Here is a 13847-nt window from a genome sequence, read left to right as displayed (position 1 = left end):
TCCGAGGACTATTACAAACAAAGTGGTCAGCTGGGACTGTGAGCAGGAGAAAGAGTGCAGAGCCACAGAGCAAATCAGCCATCTGGCCCTGAACATGCACAGAAATCAGAAAGCGAGGGAGGTGGAGGGGGGCAGAGGAGGATCATCAGTTCTCAGGCAAGAAAAGCTGGAATCTGCCCTCAGCACACCCGGACAGTGTGGGACGGGTTCATGGTGGTCCATCCCACTTAGGGATGTGGATTATACTGAAGTAGAGGAGGAGGATCTCAGCAAGATGCTGCTGTTATTAAAGGGCTGGGAGTTTGATCTCCAGCAGAATCTTATTTTGTTTTTAAACTGAAGGGGAAGGAACCGGGTTAATCCCAGGAGATCCTCTGTTACAGTAGTGCACTTTCATAGCACAAGGAATGACCCCAGCTGGTGACAGCCACCAGGCCAGATCTCCACCTGGGGTAAATCAGTGCAAGGAATTCAAAATATCAAGGAGGAAATAATAGTTCTTCCCTCCTCCAAAGATCTGCCCGAGCCCCAGGACATGCTCTGCGCTGAGGCTACAGGACAACTTGCTATAGGAGAGGAGGATGAAAAACACCTGAAGAAGGGGGACTTGAGAACTGGGTGGGACGTGGGGGTGATACTATCTGGCATTGGGTGGGAGAAAGCAGAGGATGCAGAGAGAGCTGGGGCCAGGGGTTGGAGACCTTACCATGAGCGAAGGGAGGAATTACCCAGAAAGGAGTTGGGGGAAATCGCTTAATGGGGCATGGGGAGAGGCAGGAGAAGAAGTCCCCAGTGCAGCACCCGAGCCTGACATGAGGGGATGGGGAAGGAGGCTGGCAGAGGGAGAAGGGAAGGGAACGCTTGGCAGGGCTGGGGTAACCAGAGCCGGGAGGAGAAGGGCAGAGTGTGGCTACGCACCGGGACCTTGGGGATCTGCGTTTGGGCAGGAGCTGGACGCAGGAGGGAGAGGCTGGAGACTGTGCCAGGGCAAGGGCTGTGCTGCGCAGCACAACAGCTGACAGAGAGGAGCCATTTTGCATGCACAGGCTGCCAGGCTTTCCTCTGCCTCACTGCCCCCCTGCTCAGGCTTAGTGCTAGCAAGCAAGAATGGAACATGCCTGTGCCCTCCCCATGCAAGGGCAGTGGAGCCAGGAAACTCCCAACCCACTGGGAAGGCATAGTCCCCCCACAGCACCCTGACCCCCAGAAAGGGGGACCCACAGTCCCCTCCACACTGCTGGGTTGTCGCCCCGGGACTTAGCAGAGTCAGCTGCCCCTGTTCCCCACCCCCCCACCCAGGCGAGCCTGGAGCCTCTCTGCATGAGCCCACATGCTCCTCCGCCCACATGGTGGCCCATGGAGACATGCTGTCACCAGCTATCCTGCCCAGGCCAAGATCAGCCCCAGCCCAAGGCTTTTCAAGGTTTATCATGGGGGCAAGGACGCACAGATATCAAGTAGCTGGGTTGCTTAAATGAAGCCTCAGCCCAGCTATGATTCCTGGCCTGACTAAGCCTTCTCTCTGTTCCCATCCAGGCACCAAATATCTTTTACAGGTTGCTCTGCCAGCATCCCTGGGGATCTCTCCAACCAGCCTTTATCTCGACATTAGGAAGCTGATCTGTGAATGTATCAGCTTTGCTCTGCTTTGCCCCTCCTGCCCCTCAGCTCCCTTCCCCCTTGCTGCCTTTGTGTGTGCCATCCATGAATTTCTGCGTGCATGTTGGTGAGCATGAGTCTGTGTAGTGCATGTTTTTACATGCTTTGTGTGCGTGTGTATGTGTGTCTGCACAGAAGCACAAGTCTATTTGAGGTGTGGGTGGGTTTGTATATGCCTGTTTGCCCACCAGCCAGCCCAGATCTGAGGGAGCAGTGCTGGTTAGCTGAGGTCAGCACCCAGAGCACATGCAAGGGAGATGGCGGGGGTCAGGCATCAGGCTGCCCAGGGCAGAGGCACACAGCACCCTGGGGACTTGGGCTGCACCAGTTGCCTGGAAGAAGGTGGATTCCAGCTGGTGCCTTCTGTGCTTGCTGTGCTTGGGGTGGGGGGAGGGGGTGGGAGGATGGCATGTACTGTGGTGGGCTCAGCAAGCTGCTGAGACTGACACATGAGGATATGAGGTGCGCAGGTGGGAGGAGTGTGTGTGGGCATGTAAGCATAGTGTGCTCTGTATGTGTCCCCATGAATGTGTGCACCTCAGTGTGTGTGTGCATGCATGCACAGTGTGCTCTGTTACCTATGTCTGTGTGCATGTGTGTATGCACCTCTGTGTGGTGTGCGTGTACACTGTGTGTGTGTGTGTGTGTGTGTGTGTGCGCGCGCGTGTGTATGTGTGTGCACGCGTGCACACACATGCAGTGTCTATGTGTGTATGTCTTTCAAGGACATGTGTGCAATAGTGTGCGTGCTTGCATGTCTGCTTTATGCAGACGTGTGGTGCTGGGAGGGCAATGGTGCTGTGTGTTTGCCTGGTGTGATGGGTGTGTGTGCAGCTTTGGTGCACAGTCATTCAAATGTATGCATTTGAAGGTGTGTGTGTGGGTAATGCTGCGTATGTACATGCAACATTCTGTGTGTGTTTCTAGTGCATGCAGTGGTGTAGGTGTACATGGCAAAATGTGAGTGTGTGTGTGTGCACGGTGCAGTGAGTGCTTGTGTGTGTACATGGGTGTGTGCCTGCATGTGGCACAGTGTGTGTGGCAGTGCGTTCACACAGAGGTATGGGTGTACATAGGCAGTGGGGTGTGTGTGTGTGTGTGTGTGTGTGTGTGTGTGTGTGTGTGTGTGTGTGTGTGTGTGTATGTGTGCATGCCCATGTTTGCATAGTGATAAGTATGTCTGCACACGATGCGTGCGCATGCAGTGGTGCATGCCCATGTGTATACCCCATGGTGATGTGAGCGTGCACCTGGTGTGTGTACATCCATGCTGCCCTCCATGCCCGTGTGTGTACGGTGTGTGCATACCATGTGTGCACGCGTAGTGCTATGTGTACCCTGGTGATGTGTGTCAGTGCATGATGCGTGTGCACCCGGGGTGCTGTATGTGTGCCCGTGTGCACACACACACTGCGTGTAGGAGTGGTGTAGTGTGTGGCTCTCTGTGCTATTTGTATGTGCAAGCCCGTGTGTGCACCCAGTATGTGTGTGTGTGTGTGGCGGTGCGTGCAGCCCCGCCGCTCTTACATAAAGGCTGCAATGCAGGCAGCGGGCCGGCGGCGCCCCGGGGCGGCGGGGCAGGAGCCCGCTGGCTCACGGCTCTGCCCCGCTCCGAGCCCCCGCGGGCGCGGCCGGGCGCCACGGCGGGGCCGAGCCGGGACAGGGGCGCTGCGCCCGCGGGGGTCGCGGCTCAGCGCCCTCCTGGCCGCGGCGGGGGGGCGCGGTGGCAGCCCGGAGGGGTCCGGCGGCGGCGGGGGGAGCTGGCCCGGGGGTACCTGGCTGGAGATGAGGTCCTCGCAGACGGAGAGAGCCATCTGGATGGCGTTGGGCTTGTGCGTGACCGAGGTGGCGTTGAGCTGGAGCTTCCAGGTGCCGTGCCGCTTGTTGGCCTGGTTCACCGCCTCGCGGAAGATCTGCTCGTGCTTCTTGGTGCTCAGCACCGCGCCGATGTTGACGATCTTGGGGTCGCAGCCGGCCCGCGCGAAGGAGGACGAGAAGAGCAGGGCGAGCAGCAGCAGCCGCATGGTGCTCATCCACGGGCGGCCCGGAGCCCCCCGGGCTCCCCGCCCGCGCCCCGACGCACAGGGGCCACCGCGCCCGGCCGCGCCGCTCAGCTCGGCCCCATGGGGCGGCCCGGCCCGGCCCGGCCCGGCGCGGCTCGGCGCGGCTCGGCGCGGCTCGGCTCGGCGCCGGGCGCTCTCCCTGGTGCTGAACCTCCCGCTCCGCTCCGCTCCGCGCCGCGCCGCGCCGCTCCGCCCGCCGCCGGCTCCTCCCGCTCCGCGGGGCCCGCGCTGCCGCAGAGCCCTCCTCCCGGCCCGCCCGCCGCCCCGCGCAGCCAGCCCCGCCGCTGCGGCTTGCCTCTCGGGCAGACCCCGAGGTGGGGGGGTGAGGGGCTGGCGGCCCGTGCCGCGGGAGCGCACTAGGGAGAGCTGCTAGATGTGGGACCCCGTGTAGACCCCCCTATTCCTTGCTCCCTCCGGGCTGGCCAACGCGGCCACCTGAGGAGGAGCTGCAAGCCAGACCTCCCTGGGAGAGAGGCGTGGAGCCATCCCTGGGAAGGCTGCGGGAACCTCGAGGACTCCAGGGCTGGGGACTGCGTCTTGCACGGCTAGAAAGTGCCACTGGTGCAGGGCAGTAGGGTGCTGTGGCCAGAGCTGAGGCATGACTGAACCTCCAGCCACAGTAGAGGGCAAGTGGAGCATCTTCTGGAGGTCCAGTTCCTCCATTCTCGTCTTTTCATCTGCAGTGCTGTTCACAAGTCTATTCGGGCTCTGAGCATCTCTGTTACTTTAGGAGGCATATGTGCCTTAGGCTTCAGTTGAGCCAAGATTTTCTCCAGAAAAAATATTCACAATTACGCAGCATCTCCAAATAACGCACATTTCCAGCCCTGGCCAGGGAGAGTTGCCTGTGACAGGAACACCATCAGAGTCTCTGTTCACTTCAGTGCTGGAGAACTCTCCCTTGGACAGCACACCTCTTGACCAGAGGGGTTAATCAGTCACTCACCTGATTCCTTGTCTTTGCTCTGTCCCTCTACACAGAGACATCACTCTTCCAGGCATTACCTCAAGATGGGAACTAGCCCTTTTCCTCCATTGGAAACTCCATTGTTCACTCCATTGTTCCTAGAATTTTGCCTTAGGATTTCTCTGCTGAAGAGATATCTTGGTATTCTCTTTATCTATCTGCCTCTAGGCTATCACTAGTCTCCTCCAGAGGAAATGGAGTCACAGGAGCCAATAACCAACATCTGGAGGACAGTCCAACTCCACAGTTGAAGAAGATTGAGTTTTCACTCCTAGACCATATCTGTCCAGTTCCGGGGCAAAAAGGATGAAGCCCACAGCACAGTACATTGCTCTCCAGAGCACTTTGCTGCTTTGGTCTTTCTGGGAAAAACAAAAGGATTGCAGATAGCTACAGAGTGTTGCTTTCTAACTGCATGGGACAAATGCCATCAGCCAGTCCACTGTATATCAGCCAAGAAAGAGAACAGACTGAGTACTGCAGAAGAAAAATCGCCAGAGATATTTTTACATCAGCCATTTCTAAGGTATTGCCGCAGCCCACCTCTGTGCTTGCTTGCAACGTGAGTGGAAGCAGAATTTTTCCCCCAACGCAAATTTTCTCACTGACATCTCTGAAGTGCAAGTTGCCATGGAAACCATTTTGTCTGTGTCCCACGTACTCCACATGCACTCAGAAGAAGCTGCAGAAGCAAAATGGCTGTTGTGTAATGCTGCAGGCTCTCAGCGTATGAGGGGATACTGTGCTGCAAAGCACCCTTCTAGTTATGAGACCCACCCACTTGGAAAAGCTGCAGATATTTGCTTGGAAAAAAGCAATGCAACCTATAGCAGTTATCACACACTCAGTGAGAGAACACAAATATCCCCACCCCATCTTAACGCTCACAGTGCTTTGGGTGGAACTCCACACCAAACCTCACCATGCTCTCAGCAAAGACATCCAAGCACATTTTACTCTTTTCAGTGCCACTGTTTTATTCCTACTCTTCCAAGCACGGACATGAGGATCTTGCAGTACTCATGTGTGCCTCTGTCCACCGAGTGTGCCCTGGGATGCAGATAAGTAAAGAGTATTGCATCCATACACTTAGATTGCACACATTTGACTGTTCCCTCCACCATGTGCCTCATACGTTTTCAGTAGGTTATTTGGGAACCAACTATTTTCGAGACCTGCCCTGACCCTGGTGGGTATGAGGGCAGAAATTCAATAATAAAGGCAAGACCTGGCCACAGCAGGGGACTTAAGAGAGAAGATGAAGGGAAAAGGCAGGCTTAGAAATATTATTTAGCTTGCTCACACTGCGGTGCAAAAGATCTTTAGTCCTTAGTCCTTAGTGTCTGGATTTACCTGTAGGTAGAAAAATGGGTACTGTCCCTGAGTCACTCTTGTGTTGTCCATGAGTCAAGGACTATCGTAGGCAGAAGTCGGGGTCTTTCCTCGGTGTCTCTTTTTTTTTTTTTTTTTTTTTTTTTGACCTGCAGAGACTGTTGTTCCTGGCACCATTGCAGAGATCTGAGAAATGCCTACTTCCATCTCAGGTCATGCCTCCCACTAGGCCGTGTTGTCCTGGCATCAGGAACAGGCTAGATCACAAACTCAAGCAGCAAGACTCAGCCAGCACAGACGTTGTCACTGCATGACTTCCACGCTTGCTGTGTCCTCAAGCTCTTTGATCACCTGAAGGCAATGGGTGCATGCAGGGTTTTCCCAGGGTGGAAGCTGTGTAAATGGCAAACACAATTGTATCCACCAGCTGATCCCTGTGAGGACTCTGCAGTGAGTGATGGTGTTTGCTTTTCCTTCTTGCATCTCGTGGCAACCTCCTTGGTTTGGCACAAGCACTTAATAAAGTTACTTGTAAAAGGAAGACATTAGCATGTGCATGGTGTGATCCTGGTTTTTATGTCTAGCACCTTCTCGATGCAGGAGAGTTGGACAAGCTTATGTTTATGTGGTGCCCCATTCCCTATGAATGGTGTAATTCCTCCCTTGGCCAGAGTAAATCAGCATAAAATGTAGAGACTTGAAGGGAGCAGCACTGAGCCCAGCTGAAAATTTCATCTGCCTTGGGGCACCAGTCCCCACAGTGGAAAAGATAATATGGAATTTTGAAAATTATAGGAATATATGGTTCATGCCATTCATCATGGAGCTGTCAAAAAAACCCCTAAATTCTTCTTTTGAGAAAGTTAAAATTTAATGGATAGCAGTAACTGCATGGCTATAGCATAGACTACTGTAATGCATTTTACTTACAGCTCCAAGACTTTGGAGCAGTTAAGCCGAGCTATAAAATAAGTAGAGTACATACTGTATGGTCTACGACAGATCTCTAAGAACAATTGTTAGTGAAGAACTCAAGCAACATGTAGGTATTCCTACAAATATGACAAGATTTGAGACATATGGTTGATAATTCAATATTTTTATCATTGCTCTGGAAGCAATCACTGCTGATAATATTTGTGGAATAGCAAATAATGATGCTGAGTAATTGGAATCATATAATAAACTGAGCAGACTGAAATGCATTTTAAGACAGTCAGTGCACAGCCACAGAAGTAGAAGCAAGTATTGTAGGTCCTGCCCTTAGGATAGAACAGCAGACGCAGCAGAAACAAGGATGGTAGAAAGGATTTGGTGGTGTCTAATACTGATTAGTGGGTCAGAAAAGACAGCGGTTGAACATGATTTTCAAAGGCAAAAAGAGCCAATGTTGTCCTTGGGTGTATCCCTGGTGTGTCAGAGTAGTAGCAGGCAATGATGGAGTCTCTCTATGAAGCACTGAGGATTCCCAGATGGAAACATTGCCTGCAGATCTGGTGACCATACTCTTTATACGGAGGCTGAAAACCTAGTGAAAAGGGCCCCAAAAATATTTGGGGGGGGGGGGGGGGGGGAGGAAACTGTCACAAGCTTCTATAGAAGAGGTAAGGTTGAATGAAATCTGCCAGTCAACCCTCAGAGCACGCTGGCTAGAGATTCCCAGATTTGTCACCTACCAGGAGCAATGACAGATGACTATCCTTTTGTGGATGCTTTCCCAGGGTTTCTGAGTGCTTGGGGAAGAGTAATGCATGACTTTTGCCATGCAAATAGCCCGATCAAGTATCTGAGAGCAGCAAGTGAGGCACGTGGTGCAAAGTCCTTCATATGGAACTCTTGCTGGAGACAAGTGTTGTTTTTGAGCGGTTTAGGCCTTGTGATTATCTCCATCCCTCCATCTCTCAGCCACAGAAGTTAGGGCAATGCAGCTGGTGACTGAGCCAGCCTTTTCAGTAGGCCATAAAATGCAGTGGATTCACTGTGAAAACATCATCACCTTAGTAAGACAAAGCTCTGCCTTAGCAGAATGACATGTTTATGACGAAAATGGCATTGTTTCACTGCCACACCTGTGAGTGATCTGGCTGGAAAGGCAAGGACTTGCCATAGCTTTCTCCAGAGGGGCACAGCATGTGAGGGTTTCCCTCAGCTGCAGGCCTAATTGCTGAGAGCAGAAGCAGAGTATTTGGACCAGCAAGACTGCAATATCCCCAGCCAGCAGGGCCACACTGCTTGCCTGGCAGTTCCAGCTGCCAGAACTCCCACTTACACATTTTTTAGCCAGAGGAGCTATTTCTATAGTCATGCCCTCAATGCTGAGCACTGCTGTGGGACAGCTCCAGCGCAGACTGGGTAGGTTTGCCAGGGCAGCAGGACGGTGAATTGGGAATAAGGGTTTCCTTACTGCATCACTCCTCTCCTCCTGTGGTCTCCATGCTGGGCCAGGGCTTCCTGCCCAGCTTCATTACCTCTCATGTTTCTATTGCTTTGGCAGCTTGAGGCCATCCAGGGGAGTCCCATGCCCTGGGTACCCTGCAGACAGATGAAACCAAGTCTCGATGACAGTAAGTCCCTGGCATAAGGTGCAAGGTCACTGCAGGTGGTTGTCATATAGCTCTCAGGGATTATGGACAGGGAAGGCAGTGCAGGGGCTTCCTTTGCCTCCTTGCCACCCACCTGGAGTCACAGCACAGCACACTCCTCTCCACTCAGCCCACTGGGGATGTGCTTTGTGTAAGCAGCTGGGATGCCGGGGAAGGAGGTCCCTGTAACATGTCTGTGATCCAGCCAGACTGACAGGCAAGGACCCTGTGTCCGCCTGGGGAGTAATTCACCCAAAGGCATTATTTCTTTCGTAGCAGGCGGGGAGGATCATGGGATGGAGACCAAGGTGAAAGTGTCTGAGCAGCAGCTGTGTAGAATTGAGCTGCTATACATTCCTTCAGATGGCACCCAAAAAGGACATGCTGGATGGACTGCAATCCTTAAGCAGGTCTTATGCGCTCCCTAAATGCTTTCACAGCTAAGAAGGACTCAGCACAGCTTGCTCTGCGTTTCAGATGTGGTCTGTGTAGTTGCTAGGCAGCAGGGCTCCCTGCTCCAGGATGGGGGACAGCACAGAGCTGCTCTTCTAGCAGTGGGCATTGTTGTTGGGTTTGCTCAGCTCTCCCTGCAGGGCACAATATCTAGGGCTCAGAGAGCCCTTGCCACCCTCTCAGCACGTGTCACCTCTGCAGTCCCTAGCATCACGTGAAGAAGTCAGAGCAGCAGCAAACTACAGCATGTGAGAAGACTTGAGGTGATGTCTCCCCTTCCATCACTAGGACACTCTGAATCAGTTACCTCATCACTGAGCTACCCTGGGTGTAGGAGTAGTTATACCACCCACCAGTGCTCTGCCTTCATACAAGGAAGCCGAGCATTCACTACGTTGGCTGCAGTTAGCCTAGTTTTGGGATACTAAAGACTCCCAGAGGGGGCAAGGAGATTTTCTGATGATCAGAAAGAGGGAAGGATGGGACACAGAACCTCAATAACCTGAGGCAAAGACGGTGAGAAAAACAAAAACAGCTTCTGTGAAATCAGAAGGAACTGAATGCATATAAACACACAGTCAAATATAAACTACAAATGCATGGGAACTTCCACTGGAATACTTTTCTGACAGAAAAATAGCATTCATATGTTTGAAATCCTCTGTAGGGAGCCTCTCATTTTGACAAAAATTCCAATTTCCTGGGCTTTGGCTGCCAGTATATCATGGTCCTGCACTGCAGTGGTCCCAAAGGACTCTCAGGAGATGGCACATCCATCCTCAGACACCTCCAGCTCCTGGGGCCCATCGCATACCCGAAGCTGAACAGGAGTTCTCAGAAACAGCAGTCACTGCTGGGGATGCTTCCTTCAAATCAGTCGTTTTCTCAGAGAACGCCGGAGCCTGGGCTTGGGTAATGCAGTAAATGATGCAGAGCAGCCTGAGGTTGGAAGGGGAGAGATCTCCTCAGTCCTCACCAGCATCAGATGTAGCTCCTCTGACTTCCTTGTGCGCTGGCTGGCTATCCAGCGAGATTCTATTTGCCCTTCTTTCCCTCAGTGGAAGCACGGCCTGGGTCTTCACTGTGTTTCCTGATGTGGATTTGGCAAAGCTTTGCAGGAACTCTGTATCCCAGGCGACCCCTCTCTCTGCCAGAGCTTGATAATGTACTGCCCACAGGGCAGCCTGCCTGGCATGACCTGCAGATTATCCAGGCTTCTTTCAGCCTTTGACCTCACTGCACTCAAAACAGAGCATGTTGGGGACCATCAGCCACCACACAGCCCTTCATACTTCCCAGCAAACACTCCTCCACACTACCTACCCTCTACATGCTCCTACAGCCCCTCATCCTCCTCTCTGAACTCACCCATCACATACGCTGCCTTTCCTGCTGTCAGCAGATTGGACAAGACTCACAACCAAGAGGCTCATCTCACGGCCCTTGGCACAACTGGAGAGGAGCAGACCCAGACAGGCCAGGGAGTCCACAGTAACAGGATAAGTCTTGCTGCTGGGATGTGGCTGCCCTCCTTGGTGAAGTATTGCTGACATCCAAGACTATCAATCAGATTTGCTTTCTTTGTCTCCAGGGACTCTCCTCTGGGGATACCAGAGGCTACTGTTGCACCAGCAAATCTCAGTCCTGTACATTGCAAGATTTGGTGGTGTGGGCCTGTGCAGTACCTCTCTCAAGCAAGCATGTGGAGATGGTCCAACTATTTGAATAGGCTGACTGAAGGCGTATCAGAGGGGCCAGATTCCCTGGGAAGGGTGCTGACCCAGCCAAACAAGGTCCTCTAGAAGGCTATAAGTCCCCATTAGTGTCCAGGTGGGGGCAGTCTTCACTGTTGACTTGTTGTGCCCTACCAATTGGAAACTGAGACCTCTGTGCACACCTAACCTCTTTGGACTGGGATGAACCTGAAAAGGGCAAAGGGAAAAGGGGTTGATGACAAATGTGGCACTCTGAAACTTGTAACCCCCCCCCCCCCCCCAGACAAGTGTTCTGAAAGACAGGACGTTGTCTTTACAGTGATGGGCCCAGAAATGAGCTCTTGCTCATTCCCACCTCCCTCCCTCTAAAACCTGCCTTTGGGATGAGACAGCACACACCTAAGCAGAGCCTTTTTACCTGCATCCTTGAACTTCCTGCCCTCCTCCCTCACCCCGCCAGGAGCTCATCACACTGCTCGGAATTCCCTTCTGCCCCGTGGCCCAGCTCTGTGCTACCCCAGCCTGGCTTCGCAGGGCTTGTGGGGATGCCAGGCTGCAGGCTTGGCATGGGTGGAGCTGTTGGGGTGCCTGGGGAGGACAGCCCTTCCCCAGGGCCTTCAGCTACTTCAGCTCTGGGGCTTCAGCTCCTGAACTAATGTGGATCTGTTCCCCCTTGCAGTGAACAGCATCTAGGACATCTGAGTACTTTCGCCTTCACGCTGCTCCAGCGAAGTTTTCATGTCTTTGCATATGTTTAACTAGCTCCGGGGGCTCCCCAGGCCAAGCAACTCCCACTCTCTGCTGTGGGAGAACAGAAAAACAAGAGAGTTGCTTTCCAACCTGCCAGATGTGGCTTTTTTAAAGACAACAAACATGATAAATGTGAGGCATAAGGCTTCAGGAATAGCCTTGGAGGATGGCAAGCAAGCCAGATAAAGCCAGAGCTGATCCAGTTGTGCTAATATGACATGTAGAGGCAGGAGCTGAGTGGCACCAGAGTTTCTGCTGCGCTTGATGTACTACACCCCATGAGCCATCTGGCAGGCTCCAGAGTGGCCTGGGTGTGCACCAGCATGTGCCCAGAACAGATAATTAATGGATTAAGACTCAAATATAAAATCAAAAGTACAAGAATGTGACAGTAAACATGTATCCTTTGAGATCTGTGCCTCCCTGTCATGCGTGATTGACATTTTCTAGAAAATTAAAATATCAACAGATAGAAAGATTAGCTTCTATTTTATTATGAAATCAGACTAAAAACAGAGACATGATGAAACAAGGTCTAGCAAGCACTGTTTTTGAAGAAAATACTGTTTTTACCTCATTCCCTTCCCTTAAAGTATCTATAATGTACTCACAACTCAGTACATCTGGAAAGCAAGACAGTCTCAAGGTAGGTCTCCTAGAAAGAGGAACATACAGTTAGGGTTATCGTGTGAAAAAAATCATCACAAATCCCTGTGGCCAAGAATGTAGTTCTCCAAGGTTTCATCCTCCTCTTGTAGTTGTGTCAATTGTCCTTTACTTCCCACTTCAATTGCCATGTCAAAGGAAGCATGGAAAAGTGAGGATGCACTGGAAATGCTTGACTTTACGGCCTTAAACGTCTTTCAGATTTGTTGGAAGGAAACAAAAAAGTATTTATTTAATCATCTCTCCTGGAAACTGAAAACCAAACTACAGTCTCCTCCTGTTACCTAGAAGCATTACTTTCCCTGTGTCTGGGCAGTTTCACTACACAGGACAGACCTCTGCTAGCAGAGTAAGGGCTCTGTAATATACTATTATCCTGCCTGTGAAACAACTTCCAGAGAATGAAGCACAGGAGCTCACAGCTCTTCCCTTCACCCAAGAAATGTGGAGATCTGTTCCTGGTCTGGGGAGGGGAACATCTAGCACACCCCTCCATTTCTGGTTTGGAGCATCCTTAACGAAGGCATACCCTATGGGATAGCTGCTGCCAGCTCTACTCAGCACTGCCGTGTATGACTTTCAGGGGTCAGCTAATGCTGCAAGAGTTTTCTTGAGGAAGATGAAATGTACCTCTTAGATCTGCCTAAGTCTAAGCCCCTTTTCTAATGCGGAGATGCACTACAAAGTCTCAGCCAGTATAAGGATTTCTAATATTAACAAAACACCACATTCTTCCTCCGCTTATTTTTTCTGCAGAGTTAAACTTTGTGGTTGCTTGAAACTGTCTGAATCCTCTCTACCAACCCCAGGAAATGGAGAATTTCAGTCTGAGCTCAGCAAACTCATAACTGCAAATTCATAGGCATACAAAATCAAGGTTATGTAAATGGTGAAAGGTGTTCCACATCTGTAACCATAGACGCTCCTTCAAATCCCAAACAAATGTTTCTTTTATTATACCTAAGGTTGCTATGTACCAAACAAAAGAAGACTCTGAACATATCTTAAAAATAAATACAAAGATAATAGCCTACAGAAACCACAATTACCTCAGCAATATTTAATTATACTTGGTTTGCATGATTTACAGAAACATTTACTGATCCCCAGACCCAAATGTTCCAACTTCCTCCTCTTCCATTTCCTAACTATGTCTTGAGATGGTCCCACTGGAGGGCTTTGCCCAGCTTCCTATGAGATGTTAAGAATGAAAGGGAAATCTTTGCACTGAATTTGGTTCCCATCTAGCGTGGGCTGTGTTCCATCCTAGTACTGCCAATCCCCAACAGATACATGAGCCAGACACACCAGAAAGCAGGAGAACACAAGGTAAAGCCACGCATCTTGCATATGCTCAGAGATCCTGCATTACTCAACAAGCTCTTTGGGTGCTCCTGCGTTATTCTCACCCAGGAACTCCCGACACCATGTTATGGACCCTTTATGTGCTGTATATAAACAGCTCTCGCATTCAGTCTCTAACACCCAAGGATTCTTGGCAGCCTTCATATATTGAGGGCTGTGTACATCACGTCTGTTCCTTGCCCCAACCTGTGCATGCATTCCTCCTTCCTCTATAAGACAAGGTTCCCACAGTGCCATGCCAGATGGGCCTTGCTGCTTCCTTGCCCAGGAGTTGTCCTTGTCCCACCAGGGCTGC

General features: G+C 51.5%; 1 protein-coding gene across 14 annotated transcripts in view; it reads right to left on the bottom strand.

The window, feature by feature from the left end:
- The window catches only part of GRIN1 (glutamate ionotropic receptor NMDA type subunit 1), a 41438-nt gene extending 37682 nt beyond the window's left edge, over window positions 1-3756 (bottom strand). For 6 of the 14 annotated variants that reach the window (XM_068914783.1, XM_068914779.1, XM_068914781.1 and 3 more), the window contains exon 1: window positions 3435-3754. In XM_068914783.1, the coding sequence (XP_068770884.1) occupies window positions 3435-3692 (258 nt within the window). In that variant the 5' untranslated portion in view covers window positions 3693-3754. Of the gene's footprint in view, window positions 1-3434 lie in introns of all 14 variants that reach the window. The other 8 variants (XR_011135638.1, XM_068914776.1, XM_068914772.1 and 5 more) reach the window with 3 other exon arrangements.
- Between the last annotated feature and the right edge of the window lie 10091 nt (window positions 3757-13847).

Source organism: Struthio camelus, chromosome 20 (assembly GCF_040807025.1).
Source record: "Struthio camelus isolate bStrCam1 chromosome 20, bStrCam1.hap1, whole genome shotgun sequence".
Taxonomy (NCBI): domain Eukaryota; kingdom Metazoa; phylum Chordata; class Aves; order Struthioniformes; family Struthionidae; genus Struthio; species Struthio camelus.
The sequence above is the reverse complement of the archived record's forward strand: the minus strand, read 5'-3'. Positions and strand labels throughout refer to the sequence as shown.